The sequence below is a fragment of the Sciurus vulgaris genome, assembly GCF_902686455.1.
Source record: "Sciurus vulgaris genome assembly, chromosome: 2".
Classification (NCBI taxonomy): Eukaryota; Metazoa; Chordata; class Mammalia; order Rodentia; family Sciuridae; genus Sciurus; species Sciurus vulgaris.
This window is the reverse complement of record NC_136462.1, coordinates 187,513,521-187,534,236: the sequence shown is the minus strand read 5'-3', so window position 1 is coordinate 187,534,236 and position 20,716 is coordinate 187,513,521. Positions and strand designations below refer to the sequence as shown.

Genomic DNA, 20,716 nt, shown 5'->3' with positions numbered 1-20,716 from the left:
AATAGTCCTGTGCCCCTGTATTTACCCAAATTGTACCTCTTAACCAAATGTCTTTGGATGGATAATCTGATCAAAGAATAGGAGCCTGTACCACATTCCTTTAAATAAACCATATGCTAGTTCACTATGCCATCTTTAAATGATTGGTTTGGGGCCACTTCTGCAACCACCTCATTAATTCACATTGTCTCCTTTTGGGAACACTTTGGGAAATAGATTCTCCATCTTCAATCATGGTTGCCAGAGATCTGCGCAATAAAGGTCTTCTCAAATAAGAGCATTTATTTCAGAGAAGCACACACCTGGTATTCAAAGAAATGAAAAGATGTTGTCCAATTCACAAACTTTAGAATAACTTTTACAAAGAGAATCTGTACATTTGACATATAGTTGATATTTAATAAGGGCTCAGTCATCTCTATACACACGTTAGCACCTTCTTATATCCTTCTAAGTTGAAGGAAATGATATGAGATCACTAGGCAGGAGCTCCAGGGAGTCACTGTTTACCTTGATTGAAGTCTCTGCATCCAGTCAGATTTAGTTTCATGCTTGCTTTCAGTTTTAATTCAATCCAATTTGATTCATTTCAACAAGCATTCATTGATCACTTGCTTGGTGTCAGACGTCCTGTTGAGCAGTGTGTCTGTGGGGAGAGTGACTCAGAGATAATTAAGCCATCCTCCCTCTTTCTGTAAAGACACAGTCTAGCCAGCAAGACAGTAGTTCCACCTCATGTTGTTGCAGAACCAACCAGAGAGTGATTAATTCAGTTGTAGAGGAACAAAGCAGAGGGAATAACTCATCTAGAGTGGGCAGATCTGGACAGGCTTCATAGAAGAGGAGGAGGAAAAGCCCAGCTTTAGGGAAAAGCTTCCACTGGTGGAAGTGGATAATACTGTAGTAGTACAAGCTGGCGAAGGTGTGGGCTGAGGTTCAAAAGACATTTGTGCAATAGTGAGCGACTGGAGCTGCTGGAACAATGGGGGTCTCTTGAGAAGACCTTCTCAAAGGAAGACTGGAAGCCAGGCACAAAGGACTTCAAATGCCAAGATGAAGGGTTTAGGCTGTACAATTTAGACAAGAAGTATTTGAAGAGAGACAGTGCTATATGATTAGGAAGATCAATGGGTGATCTGATTAAATGGCCAAATCAGTTAGAGACAAAGGGACCAGTTGAGTCCAGGCAAGAGGTGGGGAAGTACCCAACCGAGGTGTTAGCAGTCCAAGGGGAGAAGATGGGCAGGAGGAATGCTGCCAAGGTCAAGTCCAAAGGGCTTGTTGAGTGGAGGAGAAGAGTGAGAACTAAGAGGGAAGGAACTAAGGATTAGCCCATAGGCTACTGTGACCACCTGAGAGATGGTGCGACCCTTAGTAAAGAAAGAAGTGGAGGAGGAGCCAAAGTAGGTTTGTAGGCATCGGGCTGAGTTGAATTTTGGGCACGTCCAGTCTGAGCTGGCTTTGGGACCTCTGAATGGAGACAGATCACTACAAAGCTCTGGGTTTGAAAACCTGAAGCTGGGGAAGGGGGGATAGTTGAAGTGATGACGATGTTGCCATGTGCCAACACCATGAGAACCAAGGAGCTCATCCCTCCAGAGCATTGCTCATCTGTCTCTCCTCTTTCCTGTCCAGCGTTTATCAGCTGGTTGTCAAGGAGGAGCGACTTCAGAAGTCACGGAGGGCGGCTGACATCATCGAGTGCTTCTCGGTACCCGTGAGCTACAGAAACGCCTCCAGCCTTGATTCTCTGCACTACTTTGCTGCTGAACTGAAGCCTGCCAACCTGCCTGTCACCCAGCCGTTTACAGTAGGTGACAACAAGACATACAATGGCTACTGGAACCCCCCTCTCTCTCCACTGAAGAGCTACAGCATCTACTTCCAGGCACTCAGCAAAGCAAATGGAGTAAGTCTGGCCACATGGAGGCCATTCCTTCCCTTGTCTGGGTTTTCCCGTTCTCCAATGAGAGGCCAGCAAAGCTCCAGAGCAGAGGTTGACAAACTGAGGACTATGGGTCAAATCCAGACCCATGCCTGTTGGGGGTTTTGAATGAAGTTGTTTTGTTTTTAAACATAGTTAAGCCTGTTCATTTGCATTTTCTCATTGGAGGCTCTGATGCTTGACATTAAAGTTGAGCAGGTACAACAGAGACTGGGTACCTGACAAAGCCTTAAACATTTACTCTACTGCTCTGTATGGAAATCATTTGCAGCCTACTCTGTCAGAGTACAGAGAAGGGGCTGCCCTTGAGCAAATCACATGGTCTTCCTCATCTGTAATAGTAATAACTAGCAAGGTACCATGGAGGGATGCACTTGCATGTTTTAGTTCATCTGTGAATACGTCTCCCTTGACATTACCATTGGTCACATTTGAAAATAGTTTTTCTTTCAATAACAAGGTAACTTTTTTGATGCCAAATATTTTTTTTGATCAAGCCGTGATCCAGTTATGACATCACACAACCACAGGACTGGAAAGGATCCTAAAGATTCTCGAGCATACACACAAGCACATGTATACACCTTTATGTACGACACATGCAGACACACACACACACACAATAGCACACACTATTACAGCATCACAGTTAACTGGTACTGATGTTTATTTTTGAGCACCTGCAAGTGTAGATAACTTACTTGTTGATCTTTGGGATTGTGGTAGGGACTGTGGCTCCAAGAAAGCTTAAGGATCTACCTTAAATATCTCTTTGATTGCAGCCCCCACCTGTTGCTCTTGGTTACACTCTCAGGGGTGTATAGACATGCAGTCACCTTCTTAGTTGCTGTTCTGTCACTACAGATCTTTTCTACCATCTACCTTCCCTCTCTAAAAGCACACCTATCTGGTTTTATTTTCTACAAGCAAAATATCTTTATTCTTTCTTGTAACATAAACTGGTATTTGTCCTCTGGGATGCTTTTGTGAACCACTATAGATTTCCAGAATTCATTCAACAAACGTATGATGAGCATGTAGCAAGCCCTGTGGTTCATACTGTGGTTAGTATGTGCTTCCTGGAGCTCAAAGAAATGGAAGGAGGTCTGGCATGTGCCATGTTATGCAGTGTAGGTGGGGAAGGGAGAAGTCCATCAAGAAAGGAAGGTCAAGACTAAAGCATGATTTGGTAAAGTGCATGGTGAACATTCTGTCCATGCTCTGGGTGGTCAAGGTAGAGTTTAGTCTGTCAGTGGCAGTCATTGCCTGGGACAAAACCTGGACTGAGGAACTAATTAACATTTAGAATGTCTACATGCTCATTTAAATTCCACTTTGGTATTTCAGTTTTGCATTTATTACTGGTCCAAGCAACACTCCTCACAGAGAATATAAAACTACAAAGAGAAGCTGCCAGACTGCCTTCCACCTGTCCATCTGGTCCTCCCCTGCATGGAGCACTCTGATGTATTGAGCAGACAGACGCAAAGATGGGCAGCAGCATCTGGGGGCCCGTCTTGTGCTCAGAGCTCTGTACCCTCGCTTCAGCACAACTCTCTCTTAAGGTGTAGCTTTTTCTGCCCTCGACACAAATCAAGAGATGTGGTTGGTTTTCCAAGCTGGAAAGAACTCCCTTGATCCTCTTCCACATTCCCACCAAGATACTCTTGAAACCAAGCAATAGACCAAGTCTACAGAACCCAACACAAATGAAATGTCCCTTAGAAGGAATTTCCCCAACCTTAGCACAACAGGAGGGACACAGGACCTTGATTGGAGGTTTTGTTTCTCCAGCATCAGAGCATAGACCCCCTCTTTAAGATGTAGGGTTTTGCCAATGAGAAAAAAAGAAGTGAGCCACTCTGAAGTTGGCTCATCTTTTAGAAGTAGTTTCTACTCCTGCTTCCAAGAGGAGCAAGGCCATTTAATGACTGACATCTCCAATCCCAGGTCACGCATCCTCTCGTCTTGGAACTAGGATTCCCAGTAGTGACATGCAGGCCAGAAGGGAATTGCATGAATGCTTATGCAGCGCCTCTGGGGGCTGCAGTTGGCCTCATGGGAACAGAGAGATGAAGAGTGGTCAGATATGGGCACTCAGTGTTGTAGCTCACTGGCAAGAAGAAACCACACACTGCTTGAAATTACTGTCTTTAGTATTATGTCTTACTGAAAAGAATTGTGTGAGAAGGTCAAAGAAGAAGAGTAGCCATTCTCCCTCTAGCAAATCCCTGCCTGGCTCCTCAGATTTCTCTCTCTCCTAGAAGTCAGCAGGCAGTGAGGCTAAACCTGGAGGATTTTTTAGAGAAGATGTTGTAACCCACAAATTCCTGATCAGCCAAGATGTTGTTCTTGTGCAAATACATCAGAAAGACATTCTCAGCAACCAGAGACTCCCACATGCCCAACTCCTAATAAATCATTTAAAGAGCAATTGACCAAGCAATGAATCAAAATAAAGAAATCAAGAATAGACAAATATGGAATAAAAAGATCCACAGTGAGCATGAAACTAATTAGACATTGCATTAACACTAAATAATTGCTCTAAATATGTTACAAAACAGAAGGTTAATGTAAAAAATAATTACTTAAGTACATAATGGAAAAATGAACAATTGTGATTTGAGTTCATAATTCTCTACTGTGTCAACTAAAACTGAGAGAGTTTGAGGGTTGAAGTATGAATCAAAAATCTAATTTTCTTATGTTGGACAAGAGGGAACAAATAACTATTGTTTTATTTTTGACATGGAGAATATTTAAAAGTAATTTTTATTCTTATTGCATACTAGTAATACATAACATTGGAGCCCATTTTGACATAATCATGCATGCATAGATTATGAATTATAATTTTTAACATAAGGTTGGACTTCCAATTAATCATAGAAAAGCCAAAAAACAATCTACAAAGAAAAATGGGGACCACAAAGGACACTATCGGTAACAGTGAAAATTAGCAACTCTAAAGTAAGACAAAATCTCTAGACGGTGGAGAGGGGAGTGGTGTTCTTTTTCCTTTCTAAAAAAAAAATAATAACTCAGTTCAAGTAAAACCCAGAATTTCATAAACTTATGTCACTAATAGATTAAACAGCAAAAACGGTGCAATTCTGTAACCCTGGAACAAATGAGAAGAAAACAAAAAATGGCCAATTTGTTGCAGAAAATTGTGATCCAGGTGGAATAATTTACTCTCAACCAATTTCACCGCTCCATACCCTACCTGCAACCTTTATGCAGGACATGGTAAGGGAATTTTAGGATCCAGATGTCCCCACCAAGATATCCATGAAACCAAGCAACCAACTAAGTCTACATAACTCGAGACAGATTTGCACTGGAAGAATGTTCCCCAACCCAAGTACAGAGAGGACCAGCGGTGACACAGGGCATCCGTGGATTAGAGGCTTTGCTCCCCAGGCATCAGAGCCCAGACTCCCCCCTCCTTTATTCTGTAGGTATTAAGGATAATTTGTCAGCTTAGCACAGTGGCTGTAAATTCAGCCTTTACAATCAGACTGCCTGTGTACAAAACCCTGGTGGTTTGTGACTTTAATTAAGCTATTAAAAGAGTTAGATATGATTGATTAATTAAAGGCACATCTATCAAGTACACACTGTACATCAGAAAGGCATTTTATTAAGCTCAAAAAAAATGCACTGTAAGGCAAAGGGAAAAATCTTTCTGCCTTCATAGTGTTTGCATTCTAGTGGGGAGAGACCCAAAATAAACAAAATAAGCAAAACAATGTGTAATCATTTATCATTCTGTTTGAGAATGTGGAAGTCAGCTGGGGCTGGGGCTCAGTGGTAGAGCACTTGCCTCACACGTGTGGGGGTGTGGGGGTGTGGGGCACTGGGTTTGATCCTCAGCACCACATACAAATAAATGAATAAATAAAGATATTGTGTCCATTAACAACTAAAAAAATGTTAAGAAGAAAGAATGCAGGAGTGACTCATTAAAAGCTGGCTATCCCTGCATGAGGATAAAGACATTTTGTAAACTCTATAGTGATCTATGAATGTGAAGTATTTTTATTCCATCCTATGAATGCTGTGGAGAATTTGAGTCTGACATGCATTATAAGATACAGTTCTCAGAGTCCTTTCAGGCATTCTCATGAAGTGAGTTGTTCACAGGCTGTTGTGTTGGAAATGTTTTCTGATTAGTAATCTTGCACTTAGGCACTGATGCTTCTTACTGAGGACAAGGTAGCCGTGTGTGGGAATACTGTGCTTACCACTGAATTCTCAGCACCTGTCTTTCTTATGAATCAGGCCATATTATAATGGGTTGTTTTGGATATAGCTCTATTATACATCTCTAGCACCTTAGATGGATGGGCTTAAAGTGTCATCTAATCTAGACTAGAAGGGGAAAAAAAAAGAAACCTCAGAGAAAGCATTCTTGGCTAAGCTTCGGCTTGATTGCTGCAATTCTCTGGAGTGAAAGGGACTTGATTCCTTTGTGGAGCAGGTAAAATTATTAGTTGTTTTTTCCTTACATAAAACCAAATTCTGTCTCCTTAACTCTCCCCTCTTGGCCACTTGTATTGATTTGAACAAATCAAATCTTTCTTTGCCGCATCAACCTTTCCGAGATGATAGGACGGTAATAGCCACCCACCCTTGGCCACCCAAGCCATTTCACTGATATTTAACTTGCAACTCCTATTTTTATTTCTCACATAGTGTGGTGTCTGTGACCTCTAGATCTTTCATGCCCTTTACACTTTTCTCTGATAGACTGTCTTGTTTTTTCCAATGTTCTCCTTACAAAGGGTTCCAAACCTAGACTGTGTTTCAGACACAGTTAGTCTGTGCTGTCTGCATCTCAACTGCCCCTCCTGTCTTGAACGTTTCCTGAGACATTCTTTGTCAAACCTTTCAAGATACTTTTCTCACGTTGGGGCCTTGATACAAGCTGTCATTTTACCTGAAACGCTCTTTTCTTCATTGTTTGCAAAACTAGCACCTTCTTCCTTTTTAGTCCTCAAGTCAGATCCCCTGAGGAATTCCCGATCTTGTTCCCTAAGAGCCCACCCCAGAACTCACAGGTTGGCCCATTCTTTTTCTTTATAACACTGGGTATATTTTAATGTGCATGTTTATGTGTACTGTATGCATCTATCAACACACTAAGGAACTCTGCTTATTGTTGTTATTTGTTAGTTCTTAATTTAGGGTATTTGTGCATTTGTTGTTATATCCTCCATGCTGTGTTCAACATTTAACACACAGGGGACCCTCAATAACCCTTTGATGGATGGCAATGGATATCGAACTGAATGATTGAAGGCGGAATGAGCGTATGAGCTCTTTCATGTCTGTGAGTCTCAGTTTCCTCACTTATGAACTGAAATGATAATCCCTACTTCACATAGTCATTTGAGGATGAAATAAGAGAAGATCTTGCATATAAAAGGCACCAAATGAGTGTCAGTACTGTCTGAATTCCTATTCATTGCTGACTGAGGGCTGTGGTTCTGAGCCAGCTCACCATCACAGATGAACCCTAAAGGACTCTCCTTTCATTGTAGTAGTGAGACTCCCCCACCCCACATGTCTCATTTCCCAAGCTCCAGGATCCTGGGCAGCTTGATTTCCTCCAGATCTTCCAAATGGTACCCAGAGTAGCTGTCGTAGTTATAAACAGCAGGTGGGTGCAGTTTTGCATTGTTTCTTTCCCACTCTTCCCAGAATGAGGTCTGCTGAATCCACTGTTCTGTGCATCCCCACCACCATTAGCCATGATTGTGAAGTTGAAAGGACCATAATTAACGGTTGGATGCAAAACAAGTGTGGTGAATTCATGCAAATCTCCATCAGAAGCCACCTTTTGTTGGGCAATGCTGTTATGCATGTTCTATTTATGCAGAGAGAAAACTCTTTCCTTGCCATATCCTTTTCATCCTGCAGGGGTACATTTAACCTGGCTGATGCCTCTGCCAAACACTGAGCTAAATAAGAGAAGTAGGAAGTAGAAGGGTGATTGTTCTCATTCTCTGACTTCCTCTTGCAGCTCTTGAACTCAATTGCCTCTTGAGAGCAGTTGGAAGCCAGATGCTGTGTTGAATGGGTCGCCATGTTTGCAGTAAAATCACGTTATAATAGTTGGGATCATCTAGGTAGGGCTGGGTTAGGGATAATTCTGTGTCTCTGAATGAATTGGAAGAAATTATACTAAGTGGTCCCTATGCACTGTGAAAAGAATGTCTGCACATGGATGGGTTCCGCATGGCATGGTGGGATGCAAAGAACTGAGAGCTGAACATCACCAGACTTGGCTATGAGTTATGGCTGTTGTCAGCGATATGAACTTGAATAGTTTACTTAACATCTCAAGATGCATAGTGTGATTAATGATCTACCTCTCAAAAGCTTGATGGAGAGTGAAGTAGACAATGCAGGTAAAAGCTTCAGGTAGCACCCCCGCTGTTTTCTTTTACCTTTAGCTGCTTTCCTGGGGCGCCTCTCTGGAGGTAGGGCAGGTTGGAGCATCTTTCCCTGGCATACCCCAGTTTGTCCAGCAGACTTCACACAAACCTTCCTCACTGGAGGACCTCAGAACGCATATCTACATCCCAGCCACTGACTCACACATGATGTATCCCAGGTTTTATTCCTCTTAGTTGAATTTCTTGCACATGGTTTCAAGTCTGACATCTGCCACTGTCTACTCTTTTGACATAATAGATCTTATCTTTAGGGCAGGACATTGCCCTTCCTACCCCATTTTCTTGTTAATGATTATTATGTCACATACAAGAAGCTCAGATGGAGCATAGAATGAGAAGGTGTGGGAGACCCAAGTTCAAGTGGGTTAGAGTTATGACCACACAGGTAACCATGTGGCAGATTGGGTCTTAGAGAGTCCACCAGGGAGCACACGAGAAAACTCTCATAATGGTCAGGATAAACTCAACGATTCTACAACAAAATCTCAGTGGATTACCAGAAAGAACTAGTGTTCACTTCTGCTATGAATTCCAAATGGGTCAGCAGAAGGATATGTTTTTCATAGTTACTCAGGGCTATGGATGGCCCATCTTGATAGAATCACCAAGTTAGAGAAAGAAATGTGGCACATCAGCACTGCCTCTAAAAGTTTCCACACAAGCTGGGCACGGTGGTGCACACCTGTAATCCCAACCACTCAGAAGGCTGAGGCAGAAGGGTCACAAGGGAGACCCTCAGTAACTTAGCAAGACCCTGTCTCAAAATAAAAAAAATAAAAAGGGGTGGGGATGTAGCTCAACGGTAAAATATCCCTGGATTCAATCCCCAGTACCAATTAATTAATTAATTAAGGAAAAGTTGTCATGCAAAATAATATACAGCACTTTCATGAACCATTGGCCAAGGATAATCATATGACCATGCTTAATAGAAGATGAAGGAGGCAGTACCTTCGAGCCTCATTCCTAGAAATGGAATATTTGAAAACATCCCTAATGACCACCATACTTCCCTTTAAGTCCCTTGATACCCAGACCTATCGCAGTTTCTGAGGACCTTCACTGAGCACTTGCTGGGTCTCAGACACTAAGCAAGCTGATTTCTCCTACACTGCTCCCTGCCTTGGTCTCACTAACTGCCTCCACTTCGATTAGCAGATGGATAGACTGTGGGAAGACCCCTGGCATCTCACAGAGTTGGTTCCTGAACACTAGAGGAGGGATCATACTTTCCCCTTGTTCTCTGGGAGGTCTGGTAAAGAAATGTCTGACACTCGCTGCACAGCCATTCCACTCTGGAGGGCGCAGGTTCCCCCCAGGCTGCCTTGCTGTGGGGTGAGAGGCCTCAGCCAGCCTCATGTCTACCTCACCCAGCAGACCTGAGCCAGGGTAACAGAAAGCTGAGGACACCAGAGTCCTATATCAGGAACACGTCTCTGGACTTCATTAACTCTGCAGCAGCCCTTTGGAAGGGGAGAGCGATTCTGAACTGGGCTTTGGAACCCAAGGTTAGCATCACAGACTTTCTATAGCCAGTCTGTAAATGCCCCCTCCTGGTTCTTGTCTGTCACAAGAGCATGGGCTTCTTGCCCTACCTCCCTGCCCAAGCCTCCTTCAGAGGCATCCTGGTTCCTGGGACTCGCCCTTCCCTCTCAGCATCTCTGCTTGCAGGGCCCACCTCTATCATTTGAGTTTTATCACTTACTCTTAAAAACTCTGAGCTTCTGTTAGAGCTCTGCTGGGGCTCCAACTTCTCTCCTCAGGTAAGAAGGAAATTCCCTGAGTGTCACCTTGTACAAATACCAAGATGAGTTCTCCCAAGTTGCCAATTTACTTTTTAACTCACTCACAGTTCTTACACATTTTATTATCATGGTACGAGACCTGAGGGAGCAAGAACGTTTTTCCTTCCCATGCAAATATACTTTAAATTCATTTGGAGAAGGAGATGAAGGTTACCCAAATGTTGACAGCTGATAATCTTGTCAGCTGGGCCTTAAGCCTTCAGTGCTTAGACTCCAGTCTCAAAAAGCCTCATGGAAATAGCAGCCCAAGCTTCTATATGTTAAGGTTTCTGCCTCCAATAGGGCCCTCCAAAGTAAAGGTCCCATAAAGCTTGGTATAATTGCCCCCAAGTGGTGAAAAGAGGGAAGCCCCAAGTGGCTCCGCTTTGTGTTAGCTACATGAACTGAATTCTCGCTCACCAGAACTCAGTTTTCCCATCTGTTCAATGGGGGTGAGAAATGCCCTCCTAAGCTCACTGAAACCTTTGTAAAAGTATATAGATGTGATTATTCTTTGCACATTGCTAAGGACCTTTCAAATGAAGGCAGAGTTGCTAATGTGAATACACACACACACACACACACATATATACACATCTGTGTAGGCAAATATATATCAGCATATAAGCATACACAAATGTTTCAGCATGTATATTTATAGATATTCATGCATGTGTACATTTGTATATGAATATGTATATATTAAGTTAAGCATTTTACATTAACACGAGAATCTTGAAGAAAGGGAATCATTGAGCCAAAGGTCTCAATGATTAATGGTTAATGAAATGGTACATTATTTGTACCTCTTGAGCTTCCTGGAAGCCAAGATAAAAAGAAGCATCCAGCAGGTTTGCATGACTTCTCTTACTTGATAGAAGGCAGCATACATAATTTTGGTGAAAGACACTAAAAGGGGGATTTATCACATATATCTTTACATTAGGGTCCCTGAGATGATGTTGGTCAGTATCATAAGAACATTTTTTCTTGAACACTCAATTAGTCCTTTTTATATCAATTCTGTGCAGTATGAACTTAAAATATTAGAATTTAATGGAGCCATTTATACTCAAAAATTCTATTTCTTGTGCTATAAAATGGCATTAATTCTACTAATTAATGCTATTAAATAAGATTAATGGATTTCCAAGTTTGTTACACCTCAGTGTTTTTGATGAATATGCCTAGCATGAGCTCTTTCCTGTTACATAGATTGCCACTGCTCAGCTACGTGACCTTAGGCAAGTGACTTCGGCTCTCTGAGTCTCTTTCGAGTGTGGAACATTTTGATGTTCCTCGTATCGACTTTTTAAGAACGTTTGTAAATGATGAAAATGGTCAGGGTACCAGGACAAAATCAACATTCAATGTCAACCATCATTACTAGGCTAGCAGAGGTGGCACACAGGAGGGGGAATGTGACGATTCACCCAGGAAACAAGCAAAACCTGTGAGGATCCAGGCTTCTAAAACCCATCAATCAAATCTGAACAGACTGTGAACAGGATGTGGGCCAAGTGAATTCAAGAAGGAGGAACAAAATCAGCAAAGGTCAGGGCGTACAATTGGCAAGAAAGCAGTGAGATTTCAAAGAAGGGTAGGAACATTGGACTTAGAGACAAGTAGAGAACTGGGACACTCCTTCTGCAGACCCTTCATGAAAGTTGAACTTTGATCAAGTTCCGTCTTTTACCTCGTGACCTCCTACTTTGCAAACTCATAAGCTCAATTTATTGGGCTCTGGAAGAGAAGTGATTGACATGAACCAAACTTATAAGAGACTGATGAAAGTAGTAGGCAGTAATTTAAAAAAAAAAAAACCAAAAAACCTGAATTATTCATTCATTTCCAAACTTATCCCTAAGTCTTTCCTATCTCCGTAAAGTCTGAGTTGCCCAAGATCCCTCCCCTTCTGTGTCTGATCCTCCCCGTGCCCGGTCAGTTCTGCACTCTAGAGTTCTCTCCAACCCCCACAGTTTCCTTATCCACAGTGCCTCCATCCTTAGTCCTGGATATCACTAATGCTCACTCCCACGTCTGTGATTGCTCACCTCAAACCCATTCTCCAACACACTGAGTGCAAACTGGCACTCTGGGTATCCTCATTGAGCATGAACAAGCCAAGACTCTGAGAGGTTAGAACTTGCTGAAGCACATTCCAGAAACCCAAGGTTGAGTTGGGTTGGAACCCCAGCCTGCGATATGCAGTTAGGCAGCCCTGTGCCGAGAGCGCCCTCCTCATGCCAAGTCTCAGCTCCAGAGTGGTTACGCAGAGAAATATTGCTGGACTGGAACCAGCAGGTGTCTCTAAAAGATCCCAAATCCCCAAAGCACCCACGCTTTTCTCTTGCTTCCACCAGATATGACCAGCCTCAATCCCCTGCTCAATCTTAAAACACCTGCTGGCCCTGCCGTTAACATCAACAAATAATGAGAAGCTGTACTAATAACAATTATCATAATAAATTGGCCTTTGATTACATCTGTCACCTGAGAATTTCAAAGACTTTACAAACATCAATTAGTAATTACAGCTCCATGGATCGCTTACAGAGAAGCAGGATCATTAAGGTCAGATCAGAGCGATGCAGGAAAGCATGAAGGACACCTCTGGAGGAGGCTGCTTCAGACCTGGGGGTTGCTGGCTCTTGATGGAAAGTCTAACCCCTCTCCATGAGGTCCAGAGGAACCACCCTCCTGACATCCCAATTAGAGAATAAATTTTGCAGCTAATCCATAGCCTGAGGTCCTGCTGCTGAGGAATGGGAGGCATGCAATGTAATATTGGAAGGCAGGTTGTAGATTGTCCAAAAAGGAACTCCTTCTTCGGGCAGAAAAAGAAACTGAAGACCAGGTGGGGAATTGATCTGCCCAAGATTAGAACGATGGCTTCAACCCAGTTCACCCATACCCATCTGTGTCTGTTTACCCAGCAAACTCCTGCCTTCAGTGGTCACATCCTGGGGAATTCTGTGAGGGGGTGTGGGTGACGATGATAACCCCACAACCTTTCATCAAGGGCTTTCTCTGAGTTAGCAGGGGTACACAAGTAAGTAAGGGAGCTCAGTCTAGTGCCAAAGACAGTCGTGAAAGTCAACCAGATCAGGAAGCACAGTGGTGGGGTGCCAGGGACACTGCTGTAGGTTTGGAGGTGGGGAGGATGTGGGGGTGCTCAGGAAAGCACCAGAAAGGGGCCCTTTCAGTTGACCATTGAAATCTAAGTGGATATTTCCCAGGCAGACACGGGGGCAGAGGAGAGGGCCTGTCTTGCTGAGGAGGCGTGTGGGCAGAAGTCCCAGGACTGAGGGTGCCGTGGTGCGTTTGGGGGGACAGTGAGGTTCTGAGATCTGGAGAGAAGGCCAGAGAGAAACAGAGACCAGATAATGGGACGTCACACTCAAAAGCTGCGAATTATTCTGATGAAAACAGGACAAATTAGAAAAATCGTCTTGGCAAAAATCCCAGTATCGTGGGTTACAATAATCAAGCCACACACATAAATTTCTTTGCATCTTTCAGGCACTTGTGTGCACACACAATTTTGTTTGCCGGGGTGAGATGTGCAGACAGGATCGCTCCTGTTCTGCGGATGAGCTGATGGCCACCCGGGAAGGTTAAGGAATTTACCCAGAGGATTCACCTGATTTCACTCATCTCCCATTTAAGAAGCGTCAGGCGGGACACCGTCCATGACGGGGATGAGGTGTCTCCTGGTCTCACAGTCTTCCCCTGCTGGTGGAAAGTAGGGAAAGTGACAGAGAGTGAGTAGAGAATTTCACCAGGCCACGCGTGACAGGAGTGATGTGAGAGGGCGACTGGAGAGTGGAACCACCCCAGGGGCGTCTGAGGAGTGGACACCGCACAGAACTGGAAGGTGGAGTTCTCAGTCCCTCCAGGAGAGGGGAGCGCAAACGGAAAGGCCCTGAGGCTGACCAACGTTGGGGCTCAATGAGGTCAATGTGCGCAGAGGGCCATGTTAGAAGGAGTCGGAGGAGACAGCAGTGCTGCCTGTGCAGGGCAGAGGGTCACGGAGGGGTCGGGATTTTAGCTTTAACACACTGGGGATCCTGGGGAGTCTTAAACAGGGCTGGGGACCTGCCTTGGGCAGTTACAACAGTACTCTGCCCCAGAGTAGGGGGATTCCTCCCGGGGTCCAGACAGGCCGCAGGTGGAGTGGTCAGGGGGCTGTCGCCGTCCTCCTGGCCAGGGACGGGGTCACAGCAGAGACCAAGAGAACGCCGAGTATTCGGGATAGGGAATAATGTATTGTTTTATTATGAAACATTTCAAACTCGTGCCAAAGTGCAGAGGATGACACAACGATTTCCATAAGCTCATCTCTCAGGTCCACCTCCATCAGCCTTGGTCAGTCTCTGTTTCACCAGATGCGCTTAACTCCTCCTTCACGGGGTTTCAGAAAAGTCTCAAGAACAGAACCGGGAACATTCCTAAACCCTCCGCCCGGGGCCCTAGCTGCTGATGGATTGTCCTCTGCCTCCCTCTCCTCCTCTCTTCTTCCCGCCTTGATCCACCAATCCGTCTGTCGCTCTTCTGCTTTGAAATGATTTCATGAACATTTCCAACGTCCCCTCAAAAGTTACCAAGAAATTGAAGCTGAGGCAGCCCAGCCAGCCTCGATTTTGCCTTTGTGTCAGTTATGCGCTTCATGTTAAATTTAAACAGATTCTGGATCAGGATAACATGCTGTGTCTGGTTGTCACCTCCACCCGCTCCAAATTCCTGGAATCTCAGTCGTTGGTTGACTTTCCTGTCCTTGACTCTTGAAAATCACAGGCCAGTTATGTGTAGACTGTCCTGGTGATTAGATTTGTCAGGGGGGTCACAGAAGGGACGTGGAGTTCTTTTCATTGTGTCTGGCACTTGGCATCCACTTGGCCGTCCCTGCTGATGTTCACGTCACCTTAAAGTGATGCTCACGAAGGTGTTTTCTGGTGTAAAGCTGTTTTGGTTTTGTTTTGTTTTGTTTTGTTTTGCTTGTTGTTGTTTGTAATTGTCAGTATTTTACACAGATATCCTTCTGGGCCGTATAAACATCTTGCTCTTCTTCAGACCTTCATCCCTTAGTTTTTAGAAGTGATTGAAGATTCTCACCTAAACAACTAGGAAGATGTTCACCAAACAATGATTTTCCAATTCCATCGTTCCTCCTGCGTGGGAGTTGACACCCATCGTGGAAATAGTTCTCTCTTCTCCCCTATTTTCAACGGACTCATTTATTTATACTAGTAAAGATTCATAGGCTCTTGTTTTATTCAGTAGGCTGTAACTCATTGCCATCATTACTTATTTTTATGTTCAGATTGTCCCAGATGTAGTGAGTGGGAGCCCCTCCAAAATGATGCCTTTATCCTTCTCATATGTCTCCATTACTTCTTAAAACTTCCTCTTTGGGACATCAGACCTGTGCTACTCTGTGCTAACTCTGGTGCATTTTAGTGGATAATGGAACTCACAAACCCACATCTGGGAGATAGTGGGTATCATTGCTTCTTGGTTCTAAGAATGGAGAAACAGGAGACATACATATGCCTGTATCTGTTCATCCATCCATCTCTCTGTCAATCATAGATCATCTGTTTCTATATTAAAAACCTGGAGTTCACTGTGGTACACCCAGTTCCAGCCCCAGACCACAGGGACCTTTCTATCCTTCCCTACCCCCTCACCTACATTTGCTACTCCTTCCTCTGACAGTGAGAAGCTTGACTTTCATTTTTCTCAATATCTTTACTTACTCGTTCAACCTAAAATATCCAGGAAGTATGTTTGGAATGGCTGAACTACGCTACTTTGTGGAACAAAATTCAGTTATACTTGAAATTCTATCTTTAGTCTGAGTGTTCAAATTATTGTGTTCAAAAGTTATTTATTTCTGTTTTTATTTCCCTATAGTTATGTTTCTATTGGACATAAAGTTAGGTTTATTTGCTTCCCTTTGTTTTTAATTTTAGGCTTATTTTCCCAATCCTTATTGATTTTTCAAACATGGTAAATATTATAACAGGGTTCTAAAAGTTCAACTGTGCCAAAAAGTTCGTGTAGAAATCTGCATACCAGTTATTTTATCTCATTTCCATCATCCCCTGTGGGAAATCAATGTCATTAATTTCTTGTATTGTTTTGCAAAAATTAGAAGTTTAGTATATATTTTATATCCCCTTATGCCTGAAAATCTGACATACTGTAGATACCTGAATATCCTTTCATATCAGTTTTCAGAGGTCCTTCTTATTCTTTTATACAGCTGCATAGTGCTCCATTGTGTGATTAAATATTAGTTTATTATAATCATTCTCACATGTGGATATATAAGTTTCAACATTTTTCACTTGCAAACATTGCTTCAATAAAGGGATTTGTGCAATTGCATAATTTCTATTGTTGGAGTTTTACCTTCAGGGTAACTAGAAGATAGGACTACTGGATCAAAAGGTAGATTAATATGCAAGTTTTGCTAGGTGCTGTGATATTTCCTTCCTTATGGTTGAACTGATTTGCATTTCCTCCAGCAATGTGTCAGCCTTGCCCACGGTTTGTGTGGTCTAAGTTTAATTTTTGTCAAATTTGTATGTGAGAAAGTATATCTTAATGTAAGTCTAATTTACTTTCTCATATTATAAGTTGACATCTCCTGTGTTTGAGACAGTTTTATATAATTTTTGAACTGCCTGTTTATGTCTTTTGCTCAATGTTCAGGGTTTTTAGAAACCTTTTCCCCATCAATCTTTGAGAGTTATTTATGTATTAAGGATATCAGCTCTTGATCTGTGATGCACATTGAAAGTTTGCCCAGTTCGTTACATATCTCTTGACTGCTTCAAATATTTTTGTCACATCAAATAAAATGTGGTTCAACACATCATTTTTTTTTCTTTTATTGCATTCAAACATTGAATTCTAGTCAAGGGCTTTCCTTCTGCTCAGGTTATAAAGGAATTTGCCTATACTTGCTTCTGAGTCTTGTTTGCTGCTTATTTTGGCATATGATGTAAAGTATGGCTTTATCTTTTTTCCCCAAATGTCTATCTAGTTGTCCTACCAACTTTCATTAAGAGGTCCATCTTTGCCCCAATCATTTGAGATGGCACTTTTCTCGTATTTAAAACTCCTGTGCTCACGAGTCTTTTCTTGGGCATCTCTGTTCCTCCAGCCTCCCTGCCTCCTTAGGTCCCAGTATTCACTGCTTTTAGTTAGAGGCTCTCTGCTGCAATATCCACAAGGAAGATAACGCCTGGATTTTCCTTTTCTGAAAAGAAAATCCTAGCTCTCGTGTGTTCATTTTGTTATAAGTTTTAACATCCACTTGTCCAGCTCCATTAAAAAATCACTTAATAATTCTACTTGGATTAAATTAAATTTATACAATAATCAGGATGACCTGACATGTTTACAACGTTGAATTACCTTATCCAAGAACACGAATGACTTTCTATTTGTTTGAGTCCACTTTTGTGTCTTTCAGAAGTGCTGTTAAATCTTCTTTTCTGTTTCTTGTTTGCTTTTGTGGTTGCTGCAGAGCTGGTAATGAGATGCAGGGCCTGGTGAATCTAGGCAAGTGTTCTACCACTGAGCTACCAGCCCAGCCCTGTTTTCTTGATACTGATTTTCCATATTCTCATTGGATTTACTATTAAGCACTTAATCTTTGTTGCCATTGTAAATGGTATTTTTGCCACGATTGTATCCCCAAACTCATGGTTTGGTTGTAATATGACTATTGACTTTGGACAGCATTTTTTTGTGGGTTTTGATGTTTAGATATTCATGCCTATTTACTCCTTGGTCATTGTTAGTTTTAGCATTACAAAGTGCACCTTGTTCTGTTTAATGCTTTTGTGGTTGAATTCTAATTTGGTATCAGGATCACACTGCAGCTTTCTGACCCTTTCATTTACCATCTAGTCTCCCCGACTCCTTTTGTTTTCTTTTTGTCTTTTTGAATAACATTGTTTTAAGTGTTTTGTTACACCAAATAAAATGTGGTTCCATGCATCATTTTTTTATTGCATTCAAACATGAAGCCATAGTCAAAAGTCATACCCTCAGACTGTAAAGGAATCCACTCCTAGTTGCTTCTAAATCTTGCGTCGATTTTTAAAATACTTACTTTTCTGCCACTGAGCTACAACCCCAGCCTGTTAAATTTCCCTGATTCCCATTGTATACATTCCCGTTAGGTTTATTACTGAAAATTTAATCTTTGTTACCATTGTAAATGGGATTTTTGCTACCATTATATCTCGGTAAATGCAATCCCAGTAAAATTACTAATAGATTTTTTTATAGAGTTGAAGATAGTTTATATGCAGAAGATAGTCGGGTTTTGCTTTGTGAGCCAAATTGAGTCCTTTTCATTTTATTATGCGCATTAAACCCATTCACACTTGTTGATGGGACCTCGGTCTCCAAGCTATCACGCGTCTCACATCGAAATCTCCCACAGGAGCGCGGTGCTGCTTACTACTGGCTGTCTCCACTCTGTCATTTTGAAATTTAGTGTTTCGGAAGCCTTGTGCTCTGTTCTATTAGTTACCCTTGTTTTATGTTTTTAAATACCTTTAATCTTGTTTTCTTATTTCTCCTTTTGCTGTCTGGTTTGCCAGTTTTATCTGTTAACTTTCACCTGCAGTCTTAGAGTGACAAATGACCTTATTCTCCTTTCCTCTTTCCCTATACCTTTGCTCTCTCATTAATAAAAAAAAAAAAAAAAATCACATTATTTCTATACTGTCAGAAAATATCACATTTATGTATTCTGTTTTCAGCCACACCCCGACCTTATTTGACTCCTAGATGTGAATTACATATATTAAATTCTTATCATCAGTCCTTTGCTAATTTTAGACTTAACCACTGTGTGTTAGTTATGCGCAGGAGCGGGGCTCCGTGGGGGAGTTCAGCACAGGAAGTGCACACTGATCAGATCAGGCCAGTCTGTGGTTCCCTCTCCTGATCCCTTCTTTGTGTTTGGAGGCTTGGCGCTCCCTCTAGATCTTCATACAATTTGTAAAGGTCATTCTGAACTAGTAGACAGTGGAGCAAAACAACTGACTGCTTCTATGTTTTTGTACCCATCACTCAACCCTCCCTCCTCCCTCCCCTGACACCCTTCCAGTCTCAAGTAATCACTAGTCTACATTCAAATCAGCTTTTATTTTAGTTTCCACGTATGAAAGAGAACATTTGTCTGTGTCTGGCTTATTTCATTTAACATAGTATCTTCTACTTTCACTCATTTTTTCTGCAGATGGCAGGATTTCGTTCTTCTTTATGGCCAAGTAATACTCCATGGTGTATACATGGAACATTTTCTTCATCCACTCATCTATTGATGGACACCTAGGATGAATCCAGAACATAGCTATTGTGACTAGTGCGGCAATAAGTATGTTCATGCAGAGATCACTGTGAAATGCTGATGTCATTTCCTGTTGGATGTAAACCCAGAAGTGGACAACTGGATCTTATGGTCGATCTAGCTTTAGGTTGTGAGAACATTCCGTAATGTTCTCCACAGTTGCTGTCCTAAGTTATATTTCCACCAGCAGAATTCCTTTTTCTCCAAACCCCTACCAGCATTTGTTTTTAGCATTTCTCTGCTTTTGGTTTTCCTTGGTGCATTACAATTATACATAACAGTGGAATCCATTGTGCTATATTTGTATATGTACATAACACAAATTGGTCCATCACATTCCCCAGTACCTTCCCCTTCCTTCCCCTCCTCCTTGCCCTGAGCTGCTCACTCTGTTCTACTGATGGGCCTTCTGTTATGATTATTTCAGTTGGCACATTGTATGTAAAAGCAGGATTCCCGTGGCATAGCTGTAGCTGGACATAGCATAATTTGGTAGATTTCATACCCCAGTTCTTCCCCTTGCTGCCCTCCCTTCCCTCGATCCCCTTCTTTACTCTCCTGGTCTTCCTTCTGTTTTCCTGAGCTCCTCCCCCTTTAAAAAAAAAAAAAAAACAAACTTTCTCTTTTTCATATGTGAGAGAAAATATTCAACCCTTGAGTTTCTGAGGCTGGCTTATTTCACTTATGATGACGTTCTCCCGTTTCATCTATTTACCAGCCAATGACATCATTTCCTTCTTATTCACGACTGAGTAAAACTCTGTTGTGTGTGTCTATCACATTTTCATCCATTTGTCTGTTAATGGGCGCCTGGGCCATTTCCTTAACTTGGCTGTTGTGGATTGTGCTGCTTTAAACAGTGGCAGGCAGGCATCACTATAGTGTGCTGCTTCTACTTCTTTGGGATAAATACCAAGGAGCAGTACACCAGGGTCCTCTGGCGGCTCCATTTCTAGACTTTCAGGTAGTCTCCATGCTGCTTTCTAAAGTGACTGTACTCATTTTGGAGTCCCACCAACAATGTACAAGTGCACTTTCCTCCCTCACACAAATCCTTGCAAGCAATTGTTATTTATATTCTTGATAACTGCCATTCTGACTGAAGGGATATGATATCTCAGCGTAGTTTTGATTTGCA

General features: G+C 42.4%; 1 protein-coding gene across 10 annotated transcripts in view; it reads left to right on the top strand.

The window, feature by feature from the left end:
- Positions 1–20,716, top strand: part of PTPRT (protein tyrosine phosphatase receptor type T) — a 1,026,485-nt gene that overhangs the window by 807,373 nt on the left and 198,396 nt on the right. For all 10 annotated transcript variants that reach the window (XM_079126897.1, XM_079126896.1, XM_079126893.1 and 7 more), the window contains exon 12: positions 1,636–1,909. In XM_079126897.1, the coding sequence (XP_078983023.1) occupies positions 1,636–1,909 (274 nt within the window). The remainder of the gene's footprint in view (positions 1–1,635; positions 1,910–20,716) is intronic.